Raw genomic sequence first — 23,859 nt, forward strand, 5'->3', positions numbered from 1 at the left:
AAAACCAGGCAAACAATGCTTAGACTGTGTCTGTGTCTTGTCAGGAAATGTACAGATGTGTATTTACAAGCAACACCTGTCAGGTTAATGGCAACACAATACCCTTGCCCAGGGAGATGGTCCTTACCACCTTCTTCAGGTGTTTTGCTCAAATGTCACATTCTCCATGAGACCAGAACCCCACCCACCCTGCCTCTCCTCTTCCCTTGCCTTATTTGTCTATGTACCTTTTATATATAAATAGTACATTCTAAGTAGTGATTTACTTACTCACTCATTACCAGAAAGTAAGCTCCAAGAAAGCAGGATTTTGTTTATTCTGTTCACTGTTGTTTCACTAGCTCAGGACAGTGCCAGACAAATAAGAGGCATATAATTAATGCCTTCTGTTGAATGATTAAATTCTTCAAATTCAAAAAATCACCTTTTTTAGGAAACCCGCTCCATTAATATAAAACCTCCAGTTTATTCCAGTCATTACACTAGTAAGCACCTGTCTTATGACATAGCGTGACTGTGAGAACCAACAACGTGCAAGAAACAGTTACTAGTGTTCCCACATTGGCATTTTGGAGCAGGGACCTTTCTTCCCTGGAGACTGCTTGAAGCTGGTGGACGGCTCCCGGAGGAGCCAGAGGTGAGCTGGGAAGTTCGCCCAAGCCAGGCCCCTTGTGGCCTGCAGTCCAAGCCCAGAGGGGAGCGGCACCCACTGCTGGGGCACACCGGGCGTGCAGGGGAGCGTGTCCCCCACATCGCCATTTTAGAACAGGGACCTTTCTTCAGTAGAGACTTTTTGAAACCGGCAGAAGGCTCCCAGAGGAGCCAGAGGTGATCTGGGAGGCTTGCCCATGCCAGGCCCCTTCTGGCCTGCAATCCGAGCCCAGAGGGGAGCGACACCCATCACTGGGGCACACCGGGCGCGCAGGGGGATAGGCATTTTAGAACAGGGAGCTTCTTCAGTAAAGACTGCTTGACACCAGCAGAAGGCTCCAAGAGGAGCCAGAGGTGAGTCGGAAAGTTCGCCCAAGATGCCAGCCAGTACCAGCAACACAGTGTCCCAAGGAATACGGCAAATTAGAAAACAGGCAGTAGGGAGTAGAAAAACCACATGCAACCCAGCAACTTCTCAAGAAAAAGGCACCCCATAAAAAGAAAACCACCTACCAGATACAACAACAGTAACTTGGAAGAACTTCTGAGCCTTCCAGAAAGAGAATTTAAAATTGCCGTCATTAAAAAACTGACAGAAGTCATAAAGGAAAACAATGATAAGGAAAAAATAACGATCAGAAGAATGAAATTGAGTCCCAAAAGAGGGAAGTGAAAGAAATGCAGGAGATCAAAGAAGTAATGGAGGCGCTAAAGACTCTGGGAAAAGCGATGAAAGCAGAATAGATGAAATGGAAGAACGAATAAGTACTCTTGAAAACACAGAAATAAAAAGAACTAAAACAGAAAAGGAAAGAGAAGCACGAAGGAAAAAGACCAAAGAAAGACTTCGGGAACTATCTGACTCCATGAGGAAAGGAAATATAAGAGTTATAGGAATCCCAGAAGGAGAGGAGAGAGATGTAGGAACAGAGAAAATATTCAAGGAAATAATTGAAGAGAATTTCCCAAATGTGAAGAAGGAGCTGAAAATTGATATACAAGAAGCAAGAAGAATACCAAACTTCCATGATGAAAGGAAAAATACAGCAAGACACATAATAGTAAAGCTCCCAAGGATCCAAGACAAGGAAAAACAATGAAGCTGACAAGAGGGAAGAAACACATAACGTTCAAAGGAAAACCAATCAGACTGACATCAGACTTCTCCGAAGAAACACTATGGGCAAGGAGAGAGTGGAGGGACATAGTCAACAGACTCCAAGAAAACAGATGCCAACCAAGAATACTCTATCCCGCAAAGCTCTCCTTCCTCTATGAAGAAAGAATAAACCTTCCCAGACAATCAAAAACTCTGGAATTTCATCACGACTAAACCCCCACTCCAAAAAATACTACAAGGAGTCCTAAAGCCAGAACCTCAGAGGGACGAATAACAACGAAAGAAGGCCAAAAAAAAAAAAGTTATTAAAAGAATAAATAAATAAAATCAAAGGAAAGACAAACACAATGGCAAATACAGATGCGAACATATCAATATTAACTCTAAATGTAAATGGACTAAAAACTCTTCAATAAAAAGACTCAGAGTTGCAGGCTGGATTAAGAAACAAAACCCAAACTTTTGCTGTCTCCAGGAAACACATTTAGATATAAAAATAGACTCAAAGTTAAAGGATGGAAAACAATCCTACAAGCAAAAGGACCAAAAAAGAAAGCAGGAACAGCTATACTTATATCAGATAAAACAGATTTCAAACTCAAAAAGATAAAAAGAGACCCCAATGGTCACTACATTATGATCAAGGGGACAATACTTCAAGAAAAAATAACACTCATTAACATATACTCTCCAAAGGAAGGAGCACCAAAATATGAGACAACTATTGTCATCTTTGAAAACAGACATCAGAGAAAACACATATGTAGTAGGAGACTTCAACACACTACTATCAACAATGGATAGATCAACAAGACAAAAAATAAGTAAAGACACTAAAGCTCTAAATAAGGATCTAGAGTGCTTGGGCTTAACAGACATCTATAGAACACTAAACTCAAAAAAAATGGAGTACACATTTTTCTCAAGCACACACGGATCATTCTCCAGGATCGATCACATACTGGGACACAAGACAAACATCAACAGATACACCGGATTGAATCATACCAACCATCTTTTCTGACCATGAAGGCATCTAACTATAAATAAACCATAAAAAGAAGGCAAGGAACTCTCCTACCTCATGGAGATTGAAACCCACACTAATGGAAGACCACTGGACTAACGAGAAGATCAAAGAAGAAATTAAAAAATTCTTTGAATTGAATGACGAGGACACCAATTTCCTAAATGTATGGGATGCAGCAAAAGCAGTAATAAGAGGAAAATATATAGCAATTGAGGCTCACATCAAAAACCAAGAAAGAACTCAAAGAAACAACCCAATCTCGAAGCTCAAAGATCTAGAAAAAGAACAACGAAAATACCCCAAAACCAGTAGAAGAAAAGAAATAATAAAAACCAAAGCAGAAATAAATGAAATCGAAACTGAAAAAACAATCCAAAAGATCAATGAAACCAAGAGCTGGTTCTTCGAAAAAATCAATAAAATAGACAAACCCCTAGCCAGGCTCACAAAGGAAAAAGGAAGAAAACATAAATAAACAGGATCACAAATGAAAGAGGAGAAATCACAACAGACACAGCAGAAATCAAAAGAATAATCAGTAACTACTATGAACAGTTATATGGAAACAAGTTCAACAATCTAGAGAAGATGGACAAATTCCTACAATTCTACAATCACCCAAAGCTAGATAAAGAAGAAATAGAACACCTAAACAGACCAATTACAAGCAGCGAAATTGAAATGGTAATCAAAAACCTCCCCAAAAACAAAAGCCCAGGACCTGATGGATTTACAAATGAATTCTACCAAACATTCAGAAATGAATTAGTGCCTATCATTCACAAACTCTTCCAAAAGATTGAGAAGGAAGGGATAATACCAAACACGTTCTATGAAGCCAACATTACACTAATACCAAAACCGAACAAGGACAACACAAAAAAAGAAAACTACAGGCCAATCTCCATAATGAACACTGATGCAAAACTCCTCAGTAAAATTTTAGCTATCAGAATCCAACAATGTATCCATAAGATAATTCACCACAACCAAGCAGGTTTCATTCCAGGGACACAAGGATGGTTCAACATCCAAAAATCAATCAATGTTATCCAACACATCAACAAAAAGAAATATAAAAACCATATGATAATATCAATAGATGCTGAGAAAACTTTAAACAAAGTGCAACACCCATTCTTGATAAAAGCCCTTGAAATTCTTGGGATACAAGAAACACATCTCAACATCATATAGGTCATACATGACAAGCCAAGAGCCAGTATCATTCTCAATGGTGAAAAGCTGAAAGCATTTCCATTAAGATCTGGAACAAGACAAGGATGTCCACTCTCACCACTGCTTTTCAATATAATACTGGAAGTCCTAGCCAGAGCAATAAGACAAGAGAAAGACATACAAGGAATCCAAATAGGAAAAGAAGAAGTCAAACTACCACTATTTGCAGACGATATGATAATATACATAGAGAACCCCAAAAACTCCACAGAAAAACTAATTCAACTCATCAATCAGTTCAGTAAAGTGGCAGGATACAAAATCAACACGCAAAAGTCAGTAGCCTTCCTATACACAAACAATAAATCTGGAGAAGAAGAAATGAAAAAACCATCCCTTTTATTATCGAAACAAAAAAAATCAAATACTTGAGAATAAATCTAACAAAAGAGGTAAAGGACCTATACAAAGAAAACTATAAAACACTTTTAAAAGAAATAGAAGAAGACACAAAGAAATGGAAAGACAACCCCTGTTCACGTATTGGAAGAATAAACATTATTAAAATGTCCGTCCTACCAAAAGCAATATACAGATTCAATGCTATTCCAATCAAAATTTCAATGTCATTCTTCAAAGAAATAGAACAATTATTGATGAAATTCATATGGAATCACCAAAAACCCCAGAAAGCCAAAGCTCTCCTGAAAAAAAAAAAAAAAAAAGAAGGGAATGGAGGCATCACACTCTCAGACTTCAAACTCTACTACAAAGCCATAATCATGAAAACTGCATGGTAATGGAACAAGAACAGACACACAGACCAATGGAATCGAATAGAAAATCCAGAAATAAACCCACAGATTTATGGTCAACTAATCTTTGACAAAGGAGCAAAGAATATGCATTGGAGCAAAGAAAGTCTGTTCAATAAATGGTGCTGGGAAACCTGGGTCGCTACATGTAAAAGAATGAAGCTTGACCACTACCTCACACCATACACAAAAACCAACTCAAAATGGATTAAGGAACTAGACATAAGACCTGAAACCATAAAATACATAGAAGGAAATATATGTGAAACACTACGTGATATGCACATCAAAGACATCTTTACAGACACTTTACCCAAAGCAGTGATAGTGAAGGCAAAGATAAACAGCTGGGACTACATCAAATTAAAGAGCTTCTGCACAGCAAAAGAGACAATAACAAAAGCTAAGAGAAACCCCACCGACTGGGAGAACATTTTTGCACCCAACACTAATGATAAAGGACTGATCACAAAAATCTGCAAAGAGCTGATGAGACTCAACAACAGCAAAGAAAATAATCCTGTCAAAAAATGGGCAGAAGAGCTAAAAAGAAACTTCTCTGAAGAGGAAATGCAAATGGCCAACAGGCATATGAAAAAATGTTCAACATCACTTGTAATCAGGGAAATGCAAATCAAAACTACCATGAGATACCATCTTATACCAGTTAGAATGGCACATATTAAAAAAAACTAGCAACAACAAATGTTGGGAAGGATGTATAGAAAAAGGAACTCTCCTGCACTGTTGGTGGGAGTGCAAACTGGTCCAACCACTATGGAGAGCTGTGTGGAGATTTCTTGACCTACTAAACATAGAGCTTCCATATGATCCAGCAATTCCACTTCTAGATAATTACCCAAAGGACACAGAAACCTCAATTCCAAAGAGCACCTTTACCCCTGTTTATAGCAGCACTGTTTACAATAGCTAAGCTTTGGAAACAACCCAAATGCCCAAAAATAGATGACTGGATCAAGAAGATGTGGTACATATACACCATGGAATATTACTCAGCATTCAACAAAGATAAACACATGCAATTTGCAGCAACATGGATGGCGCTGGAAGGGATCATGCTCAGCGAAATAAGCCAGAAAGAAAAAGAAAAATACCAGATGGTCTCACTCATAGCAGGAATCTAGAAAACCTAAATAAGGGACCAGGAAAACGAATAACTGTAAGAAAGTGAAAATCAAAATCAACAATTAGGAACCAGAGACACTCTATGGGGGGTGAGGACGGGGAGGGGAGGGATTGGGGTCAAAATTAGGGGGTTGCAATTGTATGGGGAATAAAAAATAAAATTAAAAAAAAAAGAAACAGTTACTAGCAATATCTGACACATCGTTTAAAAAAATGAGCTATTTTACGAATAAAATTAGTTATAATGTCCACGAGAGGCTTACCACTTGTCTTAAATGTAAAAAGACTTGTAGATAATTGTCCCCTGAAAAAGAGAAAGGCTTTGTTGGTGACACATAACACATGACTTCCCTACATCTTTTTTATTTTGTTGTATAAAGAACAAAGAATATCAATGGTTAATATCAAGTGGTTGGAAAAAAAGTGTAATTTCTAAGCAGAATGAATTTCTTTAACCAGCATAAAGAACTTTCTCTGAAAATATTGTTTCCAGCTTCATACATGATTACTCAAGTGTATAAATATAACCTTTATATATGTATGTATTTCATTTCTTTTTCATGCCTGAAATTTTTTTTTGTGGCAACTGTTTTCAGTGAAAGCACATTGAAAGATGTAACTCTCAGAGAATGAGGCTCAAAGTTTCCTGGGGTAAACAGAAAAACAGATGATTGTTAACAGAGATCGAATCTGTAGCAGGAAATCAGTATGCCTAAGTTTCAGTATTACAATGCAGCACTGCATTTCACAGTGCTGGGCAGAAGGGGTGCCCTGGGAAAAATGGAAGGGTGTGACAGCAGGTCTCAGAACTCTAAGGAAAAATCACCAGAGTATACTCCTGCTTTTAGCACAACATTCAAATTATTACAAAAGGATGCAACTTTTCCTTATTTTTATGAAAGAATTCATGAAAAAAAAATCAAGGATCTATATAAAGATCACCTAGAAGAAACAAAAAAACCAAAAGTAGCTGACACTATGCCAGTGACAGGCAAATGCCTGCACATGCGCAGTCTATTTTGTATAGTCAGTGAGCAAAGAATGGTTTTCACATGGCTAAGGAGTTGTAAATAAAACAAAGAACTGCAGAAATATATGACCTATAAAGTCTAAAATATTTACTCTCTGCTCTTCTACAGAAATGTTTCCTAACTCCTGCTCTATACTGTCCTGTCTTGCTTTCTGAATGAAAACTGGCCTAGGGATGATCTCTGAAGAGAAGTCAGTTTCAGTTAGGCTTAGAACTGTTTGCAGGTCTGAGCATATCTAAGAGGGAATGTTTATAAAAATAGATGACAAACACCGCATTTCCATGTAATGTTTCAACTTTTTTTGATTTTGATGCCTAATCTGCACTGCATTTCTTAAAGTAGTAGAACACTGTAGAGAGCATGAAAATACATTTAAAAAATATCTTCTGGATGTCACTGGAATACATAATAAATCTCTCTTAAAGTATGTAACTTCAAGTACTTCATTTATCCTTAATTCATGCTGGCTATAGAGTAGTTACGCCTTCTGAGCTTTAAAATGAAGAATTTATCAATGGACTTCTCAAACTCTACTCCACATTTTCAACACTTAAAGAAGAAGAATCAAATCATGTTTCCAAGTGGCTACATTTTTGATGGAAAACAACCAAAGTAGTACACAACCTTGCCTGTATTCCTCAATACACTCAGACACAGAACACATACACAAAGTGCTATTTTATTAACACCACTACCAGTGATACTGCCGAGGTTTAACTAGTCCCTAGCCCACCCTTACCCGGCATGTTTATGAGAAACAGCACAGATACTTACACCACAGATGTGACGTTGTTAGCCAAGGAACTTTCATAGTATGGGATACCTTTACTAATTACAACACTGATCTGGCCACCCAAAATGTTTGATATGACTCCTGCATGTATGCCAGCCATGCACAATGGTGAGGACTTGAAGGGAAAAAGGAAAGATGAGTTCATTTTCTTTTGACAGTTTACAGAAAAGACACACTTCCTCAAGAAATTAGTTGATCTGAAGGGCTTTCTAAATAAACATGGGGTGCATTACAGATGCCGTAACAGGACAGTTTAGCAGAAGAAAAATAATATTACAGGTCACCAAAAAGAAATACTTCCCTAGACAATAAAAATCAAGATCAAGATAAACAATAAGTAAACATCTACCTTGCATGAAGTTAAAAAAAAAAAAACAAACAAAAAAAACTATATCACAACTTTGTTCAACTTACATCTCTATATCCATGAGGGATTGTTCCAGATATCTCAATAAAGGGAAGCAGACAACCAGCTGGGCAGTACTTACTGCAAAATGAAAATAAGTTAAAGAGTACATAGTGCTGTACTTTCTAGAGAAAAAAAATAAATAAATATATCACATTATCCATTTTTTTAGTTCAATAAAAAAAATACAACCTCACCACCCTGAGAGAACCACTAGCCAAAAAAAGACCTTTCAATCTTTCTTTCATCCATCTGTACACAAAGTGTATCTACCCACATATGTACAAATTATCTCATATTTGACACACTGCTTTATTTTACTTCATAATGAATGGTAGATATCTTTCTATTTTAAGATCTATTCATCATTTTTGTAGATAAACCTTTATTTTTACCAACCTCTGTTGATCAAAATTTTTTTATAAATTGTCTGGTATGCATTCACTCACTCACTCATGCATTATCCACTCAACACATTTACTTGAAAGAACACTGTCCTCACTAATACTTAATCAGATTATGATTATATTATGAAAAAAAGGCACAGACATAACTGAGATGAATGTGATAAAAGATGTTCGGTACATTTATTAAGTGCTGGACAGCAAATAATCCACATAAGAGCCACTATTATTCTGATTTTATAGATAAAGAAGCTGAGAAACTGGGTGTCCCAGTCACACAGCTTTAAGTGGCAGATCAGCTTGAGAGTCTGCATTTCCAGACAAAGCTCTGCACTGCCTTGGCCAGGGATGGGACTCTGGGGAAGGGAAGCTCAGCAGAGAAGTAATGGAGTCACTGGAGAAAATGGATGGAAATGTACTCCAGTCAGAAGGAAGAGGATGCCCATGAGTCAGGCTGGCCTTTCTGTATCTGGGACTGAGGATGCCCAGCACAGGCAGAATGCAATTAGCAAAAATAACATTAAGTCTCAGAGAAGGCCGGAGATCATGCAGGGGTCTTGCGGGAAAAGGGGAGGAGTCTGGAATATAATTCTAAGCAGAAAGGAGAAGTCAATAAAGGATTCCGACAACTTACATACAAGATCTGATTCACGTTTTTAAAAAAGAATATTCTGGCTCCTGGGAAGAAAAGAGGTTGTAAGGAACCATGAGTAGAGGGGTGAGACACGGTTAGGTAATAGTGCAATAGTCCATGGGAGTGGTAACAGCAGCGCATTTGGGTGGTGACAATGGAGCCGGAAAGTGGAGGGCACAAGACATAAAACACATGTGTCTGCCAGCGCTGCGGCTGCTCACCAGGAACCTCCATGAGTGCTAAAGACACATACATTCCACACAGAGAGACCTTTCTTGAAGACACACTAGAGTTTCTTTGGGGAGTGGTAGCAAGCTTGGGCTGGGTGGTGGGGTTAGTGAAATAGATCTTAGAAGATGAGAATGATTTTGCCAAGCAGGGAATACAGTGATTCCAGGTGAATGCTCTAAGAGCTCAGATAATAATCCAGAGCTGTTTCAACACAAGTAATTAGGGTAAGATTAGAAAAATGGCCCAAAGACAACTTGTGAAACATGTTGAAAGCTAGGCTAAAGGATCTGGATGACTTTTTGTCATAATAAAGAGGTTCTGAAGATCTTTTAAGTAGGGAAATGATCAGATATATAGATTAGGAAATGACCTGGCAGCAATATGAATGGCAGAATAAAGCCAGCAAAGGTTAGAAATGGGCAATCAATGAGAAGTTAATCCTGCTCTAGGCAAGATAAAAGGGCATAAAGTAGAGAAATAGTAATGGAAATCAAACACCAGAGAATTCTATAATAGCCTAAATCATCTTCCTGTTCTTCTACCTTTATTAGCAATTTTGCCAGATTTAAAAGTTAGTTGCTCTTCAAAAGTATATTAAAATTATGTTTTAATATACCCAAAGAGGTGTATTCCTGGGCGTCCTGGTGGCCTAGGGGTTAAGTCTCAATACTACCACCTTGACTGCTCTCCATGGCAGCCTGAGTTAGATCCCCAGGCCAGGGAACTGACCCACATGGCACAACAGACCTCTCCTGTTTCACCTGCTGCTGTATTTCAGTGGATCTGCCAGTTGTGCTCCCTACTCTGTCTCTGGTGAATCCTCTTACCACCGCCCCCCCCAGCCTATACACGCAAAAATAAATATAATCTTAAAAAAAAAAAAAAAAAAACAAAGAGATGCATTCTATACCTCTGAATCATACTGTGTTGTAAACCAATGCTGTCTCAAAAAAAAATTTTTTTAAATTATGTTTTCATTGTGGAGAAGATCCAAATGCAACAACTAAATAAAAATTCAAACATGGTAATTCAATGGTTTTAAATATGCTGATTTATTGAAGTCTTAAAACAATGCTATGTATATTAATCTTAAGTGTGTAAGGAGGAAATAACATTTAAGGAAAGTCACAACTATGGTCATACCTGAACTCGGGTTCCAAAAAATTTGCAGCAGTGTCCAAACAAGTAATTAAATCTAAAAACAAAAACAAAAACAAAACTACTCAATAATATATTAAAACAAAACTACTCAATAATATAAAACTACTCAATATATAAAATTTTTAAAAAAATTTACTTTCCTTGTTGAAACATCAACTATTTCCAAATCCCAAGACTTTTTTTATATGGATTATAGTTCTACCCTTTCCCCCCTCATTCTACTGTCAACGCAGTTGTAAGTATGAGCCCTATAATACAAAGGCCCTATTTCTCTCTGCTCAATGTCCTTAGCTCCAAGACCTTGTGGAGAATACGGTTTCTGACTGACTTCATCTTACTTTTCTTCCCCTTATTCACTCTGAACTTAAACATGCTGTCATCTGCCACCTCGCAGTCTTTGTGATGGCCTCCACCTGTCTTAGTTATCCACATACCTCATACCTCATACTCCCTTACCTATTTTAGTTTTTTTATTCCAATGCCAACATCTCCATAGGGTCTACCCAGACTACTATGTTTAATTGCAACCCCTTAACTTCCGAATTACCTTCTTTTATTTATCTAACATATCATCTACTAACACTACATATTTCTTATTCATAGTTTATTTTCTTACCTCACTGCCTACTGGCGGTACTTTCTACATGCAGTGCCTTTTTTTTTTTTTAATTAATAAATTTTATTTTTATATTCCCCATACAATTGCAATCCCCCTATTCTGACCCCAATCCCTCCCCTCCCGCCCCCCACCCCCCAAAAAGTGTCTCTGGTTCATAGTTTTTGTTGATTTTGATTTTCACTTTCTTATAGTTATTCATTTTCCTGGTCCCTTATTTAAGTTTTCTAGATCCCTGCTATGAGTGAGACCATCCGGTATTTTTCTTTTTCTTTTTGGCTTATTTCGCTGAGCATGATCCCTTCCAGCGTCATCCATGTTGCTGCAAATTGCATGTGTTTATCTTTTTTGAATGCTGAGTAATATTCCATGGTATATATGTACCACATCTTCTTGATCCAGTCATCTATTTTTGGGCATTTGGGCTGTTTCCAAAGCTTAGCTATTGTAAACAGTGCTGCTATAAACATAGGGGTGCAGGTGTTCTTTGGAATTGATGTTTCTGTGTTCTTTGGGTAAATACCTAGGAGTGGAATTGCTGGATCCTGTGGAAGCTCTATGTTTAGTAGGTCATGAAATCTCCACACAGCTCTCCATAGTGGTTGGACCAGTTTGCACTCCCACCAACAGTACATGCAGTGCTTTTTAATCTTCTTGATTTCTGCTCTGTATCTAGTGCCTAGAAAAACACCTGGTCATCCAGACTTAAATATTTGCTGACTGAAGAAGAAATGATCACAAGAACTGACAATCCTTGCTTTATCTTTCATTAGGCTTTATTTCATCTATCAAAGCAAATGTACCGCATATAAAAAGACACTTATCTACTTTGGGGAAAGGCTCTCAAAGACAGCTTAAAGTTTCTTTTTCTTTTTTTTTTTTTTTTTTTTAATATAGAGGCATGTTTTTATTTATTTATTTGTTTGTTTGTTTGTTTTTGTTTATACATGCACTGGGTACAGTCAGAAGCGCGGGAGGGTGAGAGAATTCACCAGAGCCAGAGCGGGGAGCAGAGCAGGCAGAAGGACCAAAGTACACTGCTGAGGGGAGCAGCGGGTGGCAGGAGAGGTCTGCGCGCCATGTGGGACCCTCCTCCAGTGGCCGGGGAGCAGCCGGGGATCGAACCGGCGCCGCAGAGGCCGCGGGCAGCTTCGCAACCCAGCGCTCAACTGTTGCGCCACCGGGGCAGCTTAAAGTTTCTTAATGCTCTGCCTAATTGATGTTGTTTGTTTTGTGCAGCTGTAAAGGTCAAAGTCCATAATGTGACTTTCCCTATCTTTATTTAATCTTCTTGGTTCTCCTTGTAGCTATCTATTTTGAATTCTTACTTTCTTCCAAGGGAGCACTTAAACTCTCATGGAATTTGAGAGCAAGGTAAAGTAAATTGCACACATTTGCATGGCATAATCTGCAGTTTTAGTCCTGTAGTGGTTTTTAGCACTGCATGGACCTATAACCAAAGCCCTATTTTGATCAAGTATAGGCATATTTGACCAGCTCCCTGGCATGTGGCTTGAAGGTAATGGGGCTAGCTGGCAGTTTCTTGTGGTTTGAATTCCATGTTGGACCACACAGGTGCCTTTTCATCCCCGGCTATTAGTCTTAGAAGTTCAGCTTTTAATTTTAGAGGCTGGAAACGCCTTTGATGGCAAAGGAAAGTGGAAAATCAATTCTTATTAATGCTGTATAAAGACTGCTATGAATAAGTGCAGCTCAGTAATTCAGTTTGTCTGCTTTTCCTAGTCAACCATGTAGTAAGCCCTATCCATTGGTTTCCTTGTGTATTACATGACAAAGGAGACGTTGGCTCTAAAAAAACTGCTACTCAACATCTTGTCCATGGACAGAACTAGCAGCAGCCACATCTGCTGGGAACTTACTGGAAATTCAAATTCCTGACCACCATCTGGATGTACAGGGAATATGGTGATGGTTCACAGGTGGTAAGCATGGAGACTACAATGATGTAAGAAAAAAATAAACACCAACCAAAATAAATAAGTAAATATGAAAAACAGCAGCAAAAGAATATATCCACTGGAGAGCACAAGACCGCACACACATCTGCAGTCTCTTCGCCTCATTTCTAACATATTAAAATGAAATACAGGGGCCTCCCTGGTGGCGCAGGGAGTTAAGCACCACACTATGAAGCAATCCGTAGCCTCTGCAGTACAAGTTTGATCCCCGGCCAGCCAGGGAGCAACCTACATGGCGCAGCAGACCTCTCCTGGCTCTCCCGCTGCTCCCCTCAGCAATGTGCTTCAGTCGATCTGCCTGTTCTGTTCCCGACTGTCTCTGGTGAATCCTCTCACCCCCTGCATCTCTGGCCTATACCCCAACTCTTGCATGCATAAATGAATAAAATCTTTAAGAAAAAAACTGAAATACATAAAAAAAGCACTAAAATCATCACGGTGCTTCCTAGGTTATCTGTCAGCTTGGGAGGAATATAATGGCATAAGTTGATTTGTCTCTTTGGGTTTAAGGTGATCTTAAACAGATTATAAAAAGTTTATGAAAACTTTTTCTCTGCAAAACTGGTAACATTTTGCTCATCGGTACCTCTGTTCTACAAATTAACATGAAGGTACGGATATTTTCTGCATGTGTACTATATTGTGGGCAAACACTACACATATTCATTTGTATGTAAATAAAGACAAGTCTAAAGTCATGCATATATTGAGACCTCATTAATAAAATCTTACAAAATAGGGCCTCCCCGGTGGCGCAACGGTTGAGCGCTGGGTTGCGAAACTGCGCGCGGCCTCTGCGGCGCCGGTTCGATCCCCGGCTGCTCCCCAGCCACCAGAGGAGGGTCCCACATGGCGTGCAGACCTCTCCTGCCGCCCGCTGCTCCCCTCAGCAGTGTACTTCGGTCCTTCTGCCTGCTCTGCTCCCCGCTCTGGCTCTGGTGAATTCTCTCACCCTCCCGTGCTTCTGACTGTACCCAGTGCATGTATAAACAAAACAAACAAACAAACCAGCAAACAAATAAATAAAGCATGCCTCTAAAAAAAAAAAAAATAAAAAATAAAATCTTACAAAATAGTTGCCAGATACAACAATAACAGAGATTAGGAACACAATAGGAAAAGTAAAAATAGAAACCTGGCTAAGTGCTGTACTAAGGACAGAAGGAATTCTGTAAAACTGCTGTACAACTAAGGTAGCAAACAACCTAAGGAATTCATGCTCTATTTTCAAAACCAAAACATTCCATGCAGGAAAAAAACAACTATCAGAAATCTGGACTCTATTAGCAAAGAGTTCTGTATTCTGCTTATGTTTCATTTACAAGTTGATATATTCTGACATAAGGTTGAAGAAATGGAAAATATTTGCAAATAGTGCGGGTAAAGAATATGACAATCAGAAAAATTTGATACTATTGGTGTTAATTCTAAAAAAAATTTGACATAGAGCAACAATAAGCCTATCAAATGGGACTATTTCCCAGACCCAGCTGTTCACAAGTCTTCAGCATTCTGTTAGAGTCTAAGGGGTCAGCGAGCAATGAGTGAACTAGTATTTATGAGTTCAATTAGGGAGAATGTTAATATCTACACTGGATAAGTTTATTTCACATGAAATTTTAAACTACTGTTTTTCTCCAAATAAATGAAGGCAAACTTTAGACTGACCAATGACCACTACAATGTTCTGGATTAGTGAAATCTAGAGCAATAAGCTTTATCATCTTTTAGGTGATGATTTCATGTTTTACAAAAGGAATATCATTTTTCAGTCATCACCCCCCCCCCCCAAGAATGGGCCTTGAAATAATTGAAATGTTTTTCTCTCTCAAATTTCATTAGTCATTTACACAACTGTATCACTTGGGGGTACATTTTACTGCCGTATGTGCACATGTTTCAGTCACCCTCCACCAAAGTTCCTATGCAGATGACCTACCCTCTTTCGTCTCCTAGAAACTTTCAATGTAAATGGAGATATGCATTCTGACTTCAATGTCTATAGCCAAAATAACAAAAATCATTGTCCAGAAACATCTGAGAAATATCGAGCTTTTCCTAGAAATTGCCCATGCTAAACAGATTCCAAACAGGGAATTTAAATTTAGATCACTTACCTATATATTTATTTTGTTTTTCAAGTCTAGTGGTAAATGCTGTTTTATGTTTTAGAATGAAAATGTCAGCAGCAGCCTTTATTATTATACTAGGTTAAATGGTCTGAGTTACTGAATTTGGACCTCTGAATGTCTGGTTCTGCCTCTCATTAAAACCAGGGATGAAGAGTTCCTCTCTGTGGGACTTCTAAACAGTAGTTGCTAATATGACATCTAGGGTGTCTCTAGGGTCCACATACATCTTCAATTTTCAAATGAAAATTTCAGATTCTGAGTTTGCAGTTGGAAACTGAAGGACTTTTACCAAGTCCTCTCATAATTACTGGAAGTGTTGATTATTAATATCTGTCTTTTCCTGCTACCTAATGGGGAAGTGGGAAAAACTCTGCTTTCATTGGTAGACACAACTTTCAAAAATGAGATTCATAGGTGAAAATTAAAGAGAGCTAAGTGGAAACGGAAAAGACTGGAAATCGCTGTTCAAATATCATTAAACGTAACAGAGGAATAAAACAATAAAAATCATAAATACTAGACACAAAAGTGAAGTGGTAAACAGGCACAGGGCCCCAGGCACACTAGGCATTTCAGCTTTACACAAAAGGGCTTTATTGCATCCAACTTCTCTTAGGACAACTTAAACTTACAGAGGATGAATCCCAATTCTTAAAATGTTTCCTTGTCATGAATAAATGAGGCTCTAAAGTCTTTTAAAAGAATTAAATTAGAACATGGCCTAATCCTGAAGTTACATTTATAACAAGACCTCTTAATTCAATCATATCTGCTCCAGTCTCGTCTAATAGCCTCTTAACAGGCCTGCCTACATTTATTCTTGCCTCTTGTATGAACTCTTCATGGAGCAGGGAAGGTCTTGAAAACAAATCCAGTCATACCACTACTTGCTTTAACAGTTTCTGTGTACTCCTAGGAAAAGCTCTTACACTTACAGTTACGTAACACCCTAGACATGTCACCTACTCACCACACTCACCCCTCCCCAGTTATGTTGGCTTCTGTTCTCCTTCCCCCAAACAGCTCCCCACAGTAAGCCCCTTGCACATAATATTCTCTTTTCTAGAATGTTCTTTGTTTGCCTAAAACCTTAACCAAACCTTCGGTTCTCCGCTTAAAAGTGACTTCCTTAGGGGCCTTCCCCAGTGGCACAGTGGTTGAGTGCTGGGCTGCGAAAATGCCCACAGCCTCTGCAGTGCTGGTTCGATCCCCGGCCACCGGCGAGGGTCCCACATGGCACACAGACCTCTCCTGCCGCATCTACTGCTCCCCCAGCAGTGTATTTTGTAGGTCTGCCTGTTCTGTTCCCCGCCCTAGCTATGGTGAATTCTCTCGCCCTCCTGCGCTTCTGACTATACCCACTGCTTGTATAAATAAATAAATAAATCTTTAAAAAACAAAAAAGTGACTTCCTCAGGAGAGCTTTGATTATCAGTCTTCTACTACCCATACTCCTCTGGTCTCCTATCAGTTGAACATTTCTCTAGCCATACTTAGTGTAATTACAATTAAGTAATCATGTATTTAATGCCTTTTTCCAATCCTGTACTGTAAGCCCCACAAAGGTGTGATTGTGTCTTATTTACTGCTGTTTTTGTGGTGTCTGGTACACAACAGGAAATGAGGCACTCACTGAAGGGAATGTAGTTTTTGCAACAGGATCTTACACAAAGTAATGAAAATCTATCTATCTTACACAAAAACTACAACTCCATCAACAATACATATGACATTAACAAGTCTTTGTGAGAGCTGAACAAAGAGGCTGAAGCAAGATTTTTCACAATCTTTTCATTTCCAAATACCTTAAACTTTCAACTAGGTTGCTAAGCTGGGCCACATGTAGTAATGTTCCTTGAAAATATTCATGGAATTCAGTATGGCAGTTAAGTTTCCAGGATGGAAACAAACTGAGACTCGCAACCAAAGCCAATCAGCCTTCAAATGAATGAGTCATTACAAGAAATTGTGACTGAAAGGCCGGCCACCCAAGAAGTAGTAAAAAGAAATCCAACCAGTGTTCTCCTGAATTTAGCCAATTCACTCCACTTTAAATAAAACAAATGCTTGAGGGGCATACAAAAAAACTAAGTAAAAACTCAGAGGAGAGCTGTGAAATAATGATCTCCCAAGACAACCATGACTATTGAAAGTGTTACTACAAAGAAGTTCCAGATATGGTGGCTATTTTAAAAACCTTCGAAACTACAATTCATCTAAGCTAGTAACACAGCTACCTGAAATTTGACATAAGTCTACAACATACTGACTCTTACCTGAGATCACTGTCAATTCCTTAGAAACTTTATGCAGGATATTCAGGTGTCTATGTAGCAAAGTCCATTATTTATTTATTTATTTTTAAAATAATTTTTTTTTTTAAGATTTATTTACTTATTTATACAAGTACTGGGTACAGTCAGAAGCGCGGGAGGGTGAGAGAATTCACCAGAGCCAGAGCAGGGAGCAGAGCAGGCAGAAGGACTGAAGTACACTGCTGAGGGGAGCAGCGGGCGGCAGGAGAGGTCTGAGCGCCATGTGGGACCCTCCTCTGGTGGCCGGGGAGCAGCCGGGGATCGAACCCGAGCTGCAGAGGCTGCAGGCAGCTTCGCAACCCAGCGCTCAACCGCTACGCCACTGGGGAGGCCCAAAGTCCATAATTTAAATATCCAATGTAAGAACCTTCTATCACAAGAGAGGATACTTATTTGTGAGAAAACTTCAACTTAATAACAAGAAAGGGAAAAACATGAGGCAAAATAATTTAACCTGTTATTGTGACCAAGAAATTTGAGAATAATAATTTTTCCCCCTAGTCTCTCACCTACCAACCTAAGACTTTTAGGAAAAAAAAAACAAAACAGAATGGAAATTGACCTCAGCTTATTCTGTGTTTCCTACTCTTTTGATGGCAAGGGGAAAATGAGTATATGTGCATGTGGACAGTGGTTAAGTGGAGAAAACTACCATTTCCTTTGTGCCTACAGGCACCATATGTGTATTATTTTAGTCTCACAACTAACCCATTTATAATGAGGATCACAGAAGTGAAATGGTAGCTTTGGATCTAGGGATACATAGTACCACTTACCACACTACCTTAGCTTTCTTGGGTTTGTCAAAAATATTATTCATTTACCATGATGTTTCCAGTTCTTTTCCTTCCGTTATTCCATCCAAATGTATTTTCTTTCTTATTCTAAGGGATTTACTAGTCCAAACACACTGGCTAGGGAACACTATTTCACAACTTAGAAATTAAGGGCAGACTCCTCTCACAGAATAGCTCTCTCCTTTATCACATTTTCATGCAATTTTTAAATAGGATATACAGTGCTTATCCCAAATCCACTGCAGTTGAGAATGAACAGATTCTGTCACCCTCAGTCACTACCAGTGCCCAACATTCTCATATCCAAGAAGTTGTTGACCATCTTTTTCTCCTTTGTACTATGTAAAGTAAAATAAAATTTTAATTTCAAATGCTCAACTTGGTTTGAAATCATCGTGTAATATCAAAATAACTACCTGTTTTCTAATTTAGATGACTGTTTTGCCATATCCTTGTACTAGCAACTTGTCATACATTTTCTACCCCTAATGGCAGAGAGGAATGAATACCAGAACATGTGAAAAGTTTCTTCAAGACTTGCACTCATTCTATCCTAGAGATTCAGCTAAATTTTGGATTCTATTATACTTATTAGCTTTGCTTCAAAATTTTCCCCTTCAGATTCTAAACATCAACAATCTAGAAAATATCTTTTAAAGAGCAATCTCCAGGTTACTTACAGCAGTATGAAACTTTTTTATGAAGAATGGTGATATGATCTTTAACACAGTACTATGAAATGGTAAGCTCTATACAATAAAGTTTTAAATTGATATGAAACATTTAAGTGGCTGACATTATTTCTAAAAATTATTTGTTTCAACCTTACAAAAGTGAAAAATTAATAGTTCCTTTACTATAAAAAGGGAAGTATATGGACTTGATATAAACATTAATATACATCTAATTTAGGGATCCGAAACTGATCTAAATTTATTTTTCAAATTTATGCATGTGTTATTACAAGGATATGGCAAAAAAGTCTTTCTAATCAAAGGAACATTTCATTTTTGTTTTTAAAACTATGTGGAAGCCATGGTATAAAGTGAAAATTACCTTGTTTATCTATAACCGAGTATGAAGCCAAAAATCCTCGTCCAGAAATATGGATTCCACTCATGAACAGCACTGTAATTTCATTGCTTTTTGATTCAATTGAATGGTTCATTTGTAATCCCAGACCACAGTATTTCCCTAGGAATGAAAGAAAAGCAAGTATTTGGCATGATTCTCGAAGTCAATAGTATTTACAATGCAGATAACAAAATCAGAATACAACACAAACTGGACAGTTAGTATAAAATGTAACTAGGTTTAACTGCTAAAAATCACATTATACTGGAGAAAAAATAAGTGTCAAGTAATACTTGTTCAAATAACTTAAAAAATATAGTGCAGATATATATAACCTTATAAAGATTTGATATAAACAAATGAGAGGTACATTTATTCTTTAAAAATAGTACCAAGGAATTCTGAAAAAATTTTAAAAAATTCACTCAGGAAGGTGGCTAACAATTAAATCGATAGTTATTAAGTAGTCTAATATGTTTCCTCAGGGTACCCCTTGATTCTTTATATCAGCACACCACTCAAACCTTTTTCAGTTCTCAAGAACTTCCAAGAACAGCTGGACTTCTAGTCAGTCCCTTCAGGTAATCATATCCAGTCCGACAACTGTAACTGTGATCTGACAACTCACGTTTATGCTTCCTCTCACAGCTTTTTCCTTGAATTTCAGATGCATATCTCCAAATGTCTACTCAAATATATGTCCCTCAGAACAGATAAAACTTTCATAAGATAAAAGGGAAGGGAAAAAATCAAAATATCAAAAATAAATAAAAATGTGTTTTCTTATTGTGTGGTAAACTATGCAACAGATTCTAACATAAGGAGTTCCAAAAATGTGTTAAGCTTCAGCCAACCTCACTTGAGTAATAGTAATGTACTTCCTGGATACCATTTTTGAGTTCTATCTATGATCTTGGGAGTAGAAAATCCTAAGAAGCCAACAACAAAAAATGCACCAGAATTAGAAGGGAGCTTAGCTCTATCACAGGATCAACATATAAAAACCAATTGTGCTTTCTTTCAAATACTAGCAACAATCTGAAATGAAATTTTCTAACTTCCCATAATAGCATAAAAAGATTAAGATATGCAGATACATTTTTTTAAAGTAACTCAAAACTAGTATACTTAAAATTATAAAACGCTGCTGAGAAAAACTGAAGAACTAAACAAATTGTGGACTGGAAGGCTCCATAGTAAGATGGCAAGTCTCCCCAAACTGATCTGATTCAACCAATCCTTATCAAAAGCCTACTTTTTGTTTTTAAGAGAATTTAACAAGTTGGGTCTAAATGTATACAGAAATACAAAGGACATATAAATGAAAAGCCAAACAATATTAGAATAGAAGCTGAAAGTCTTATATCACTTTATCATGCCTCTTTCAATACTCATGTCAGCCACACTTTTGGAAGAAGATGAGCAGCAAAAAATTAAACTCTAGGAAGATACTAAGATAGAAATAGTCTATATTCAAAAGAAGGGAGAGATCCATCTGATTTTAAATATACTAGGGGTGGGATTAACACTGTTATGAAATTTAGGAGGTCTAATTATGTTTGTGACTAAGTGGAAGGTAATTTAACCAAATGAAAGGTGTGCCATGGAACAAAGTCCCTCTTCGGCACTTGTCACTTAGAAGTGGGAAGTTATTTACCAGAGCAAGTGCACATTAACTGTCCACTTCTCATAGGGATATGGAGCTTGCTTAAATTTCATAACTCTTAATTTACAAACTTTTTAAGGAACAGTTATTCAGTCCCAGGTATAGAAATATCTCTAACCTTAAAAACAAAGATTAAAATTCTCAAAGGAATTCATCTGTTGGATTTATCTGATTAAGCCCCGGAATATCCAGGCAATGATACAGGTATGTGCTGGGGAGTCAGTGAAGAAACTAAACAGAGCACTGCCCTCAGAAAGCTTAGTATAGTGGGGTAAGGCAAATAATTAAAACCTCTGAAGAAGTCATTAGTGTCTGAAAAAATTTTAAATACCATCATTAAGTAACATCCATCAGTATAGTTTCTTTACAAAATCAAGCTTCAAGGATCATTGCCTGTGGCTTGTGGGCTAGAGCAAGAGAAGCTGTAAAATTTAACTCCCTGCCTTAGAGTGATTTCATGTTTTTTCAATGATTGAGATGCCTTGCCACAACGATTTCTCTTATGCTGTGACTAACAATAAGCTGCTGCTTTTGACTGGATTTGACATTGTTTTTAGCTGCTGCAAAGAGTCACTTGTAAAGAAAAATGATAGAAGGGTACGGAACTAACTTCCTATTAAGCAATAAGACAATTAGCTATATATTTAAAAGGACTAGTAGCAGATATTTACTATGTTAAAAGGGATTTAGCAATGTCATTAAATCCTTTCCTTCTAAAAGATAGTGTGGCTAATCTAGGCTTCTCTATAATATTATAAAGTCATTGTATAATTTGATTTTAGGAAAGGTGGCCACTTCAGTGTTATTCTTCATGAATACTTAACAGATTTGGCAGCTGGCACTCTAAAATGAATAAAGACCACATAGGAAAATATACCTTTAAACCCTGACTCCTACTTCATATTGTCATACACTAAAATAAATTCTGGATGGACTGAGGGTAATATGTGTAGAAGGGGAATGCCTTGGGAACATTTAGGGGAATGCCTTGAGAACATCTATGACCAAGAAATACAAAGAAACTTTAAAAGACAACACACAAAGTGGCAATCATAAATGAAAATTAATGTCAACAACATTGAAATTAAGTTAAAAGCAAAAATAACTGTTTATCAAAAGATACCAATGAGGCAGTAAAAAGGAAGACCATGAGAAGAACCCAAAACCAGAATATATAAAGAATTACTACAAATAAGAAAATGGTCACCCAGTAGGAAAAATGCATGAAAGCAAACAAAGATGCTACTGAAATGACTAACAAGCACATGAAAAGAGCACAATATCATCAGCCAATCAGGGAAATGCAAAGTGCAGCAACAAGGTATCAGTGCATGCACATACACACAAATGTCAAAAATGGAAAATAGTGGAGAATAAAAACTGGAGTTTACCTATATGGATTGGTAAGTATAAACTGGCAGAATCACAAAAGCACCTGGCAATATATACTAAATCTCAACACACACAGAGGCAATGACCCAACAATTCCTCTTGTAAATACAGAAATGTGCACTTAAATTCAGGAAACATAACAGAATGTTCACAGCAATTAGTGACTGGATATATGATAGATACGCCTTAGTGTTAGAAATTTAGAGTGTGTCTCTTTTTTCGTTTTTTAAAGATTTATTCAGGCATACAGGAACCAGGGTACAGGCCAGAAGTGCAGGAGAGTGAGAGGATTCACCAGACAGAGCAGGGAACAGAACAGGCAGACTGACTGAAGTACACAGCTGAGGGGAGCCGCGGGCGTCAGGAGAGGTCTGCTGCGCCATGTGGGTATCTTGCCGGCTGGCCAGGATCAAACCCATGCTGCAGAGGCTGCAGATGGCTTCACAGCGCTGCACTCAACAGCCTGTGCCACCAGGGGAGGCCCTGTGTCCCATTTTTCTATCTTGGGAAAAAGGCTGCAATAAACATCTTTCTAACACAACATCTTCCGTCCTTTGAAACATTTTCTTAGGAGCTATTCTTAATACTCATTTCCAGACTGCTTGTAACCCAACTGAGCTATACCAGTTAAAGCATTCTCAAATTCTAGAGTCAGACCACTTAGGTGTGAATCCTCCTTTTCAATTTACTAACTGTTTGACTGTTGACAAAAAATTTAACCTCTCTGCCAGTTTTCTCATCAGAAAATGGAGTTATCTACCATGAGTTCCTGTGAAAACTAAATATATTAATTGATAAAAATCTTAAGAATAGTGCATGGCATACAGCCAGCACTGAAGGCATGGTATTTTCATCATTAGCCACAGATGATTCAGCTGAATTAAAAAAAAAAAAAGGTCACCCCTAGTTATCATCATTTAATATGTAAGATTATCACTACCACTTTTTTCCAAGTGGTTTGGTGGGAAAGAGAAAAAAAATTTATTTTTTTCTTTTAAAATAGGAAGACATAAGCATATTAGAGAAAAAAAGACAAGCAATACACAGAGAAAATGAAAATACTAATGACATGGAATCATTTATGAAATAAATATCACTAGGATATGAGACATAATTTTAAAAGGCACCTTGGATGAAGATAAAAGACAGATTTGTACATCTTCAAGTATCGCTTTGAGCACACATGTGCATACTTTTAAATTTCTTCTTCTATAGAATTCATCTTCCTTCAATATCTACCAGGTTTTTAAACATTTAACTTCATTTTTATAGATCCACCTACAACCT

At 37.7% G+C, this 23,859-nt stretch overlaps 1 protein-coding gene across 1 annotated transcript in view; it reads right to left on the reverse strand.

Moving 5' to 3' along the window:
• The window catches only part of DCBLD2 (discoidin, CUB and LCCL domain containing 2), a gene marked incomplete at both ends in the record, with an annotated part of 62,275 nt that overhangs the window by 18,433 nt on the left and 19,983 nt on the right, over window positions 1–23,859 (reverse strand). Inside the window, 5 exons of the mRNA XM_084231705.1 lie at window positions 6,205–6,245; window positions 7,747–7,880; window positions 8,180–8,252; window positions 10,584–10,635; window positions 19,497–19,634. Coding sequence (XP_084087831.1) covers window positions 6,205–6,245; window positions 7,747–7,880; window positions 8,180–8,252; window positions 10,584–10,635; window positions 19,497–19,634 — 438 coding nt within the window. The remainder of the gene's footprint in view (window positions 1–6,204; window positions 6,246–7,746; window positions 7,881–8,179; window positions 8,253–10,583; window positions 10,636–19,496; window positions 19,635–23,859) is intronic.

Source organism: Talpa europaea, assembly GCF_964194135.1.
Source record: "Talpa europaea genome assembly, chromosome: 4".
Classification (NCBI taxonomy): domain Eukaryota; kingdom Metazoa; phylum Chordata; class Mammalia; order Eulipotyphla; family Talpidae; genus Talpa; species Talpa europaea.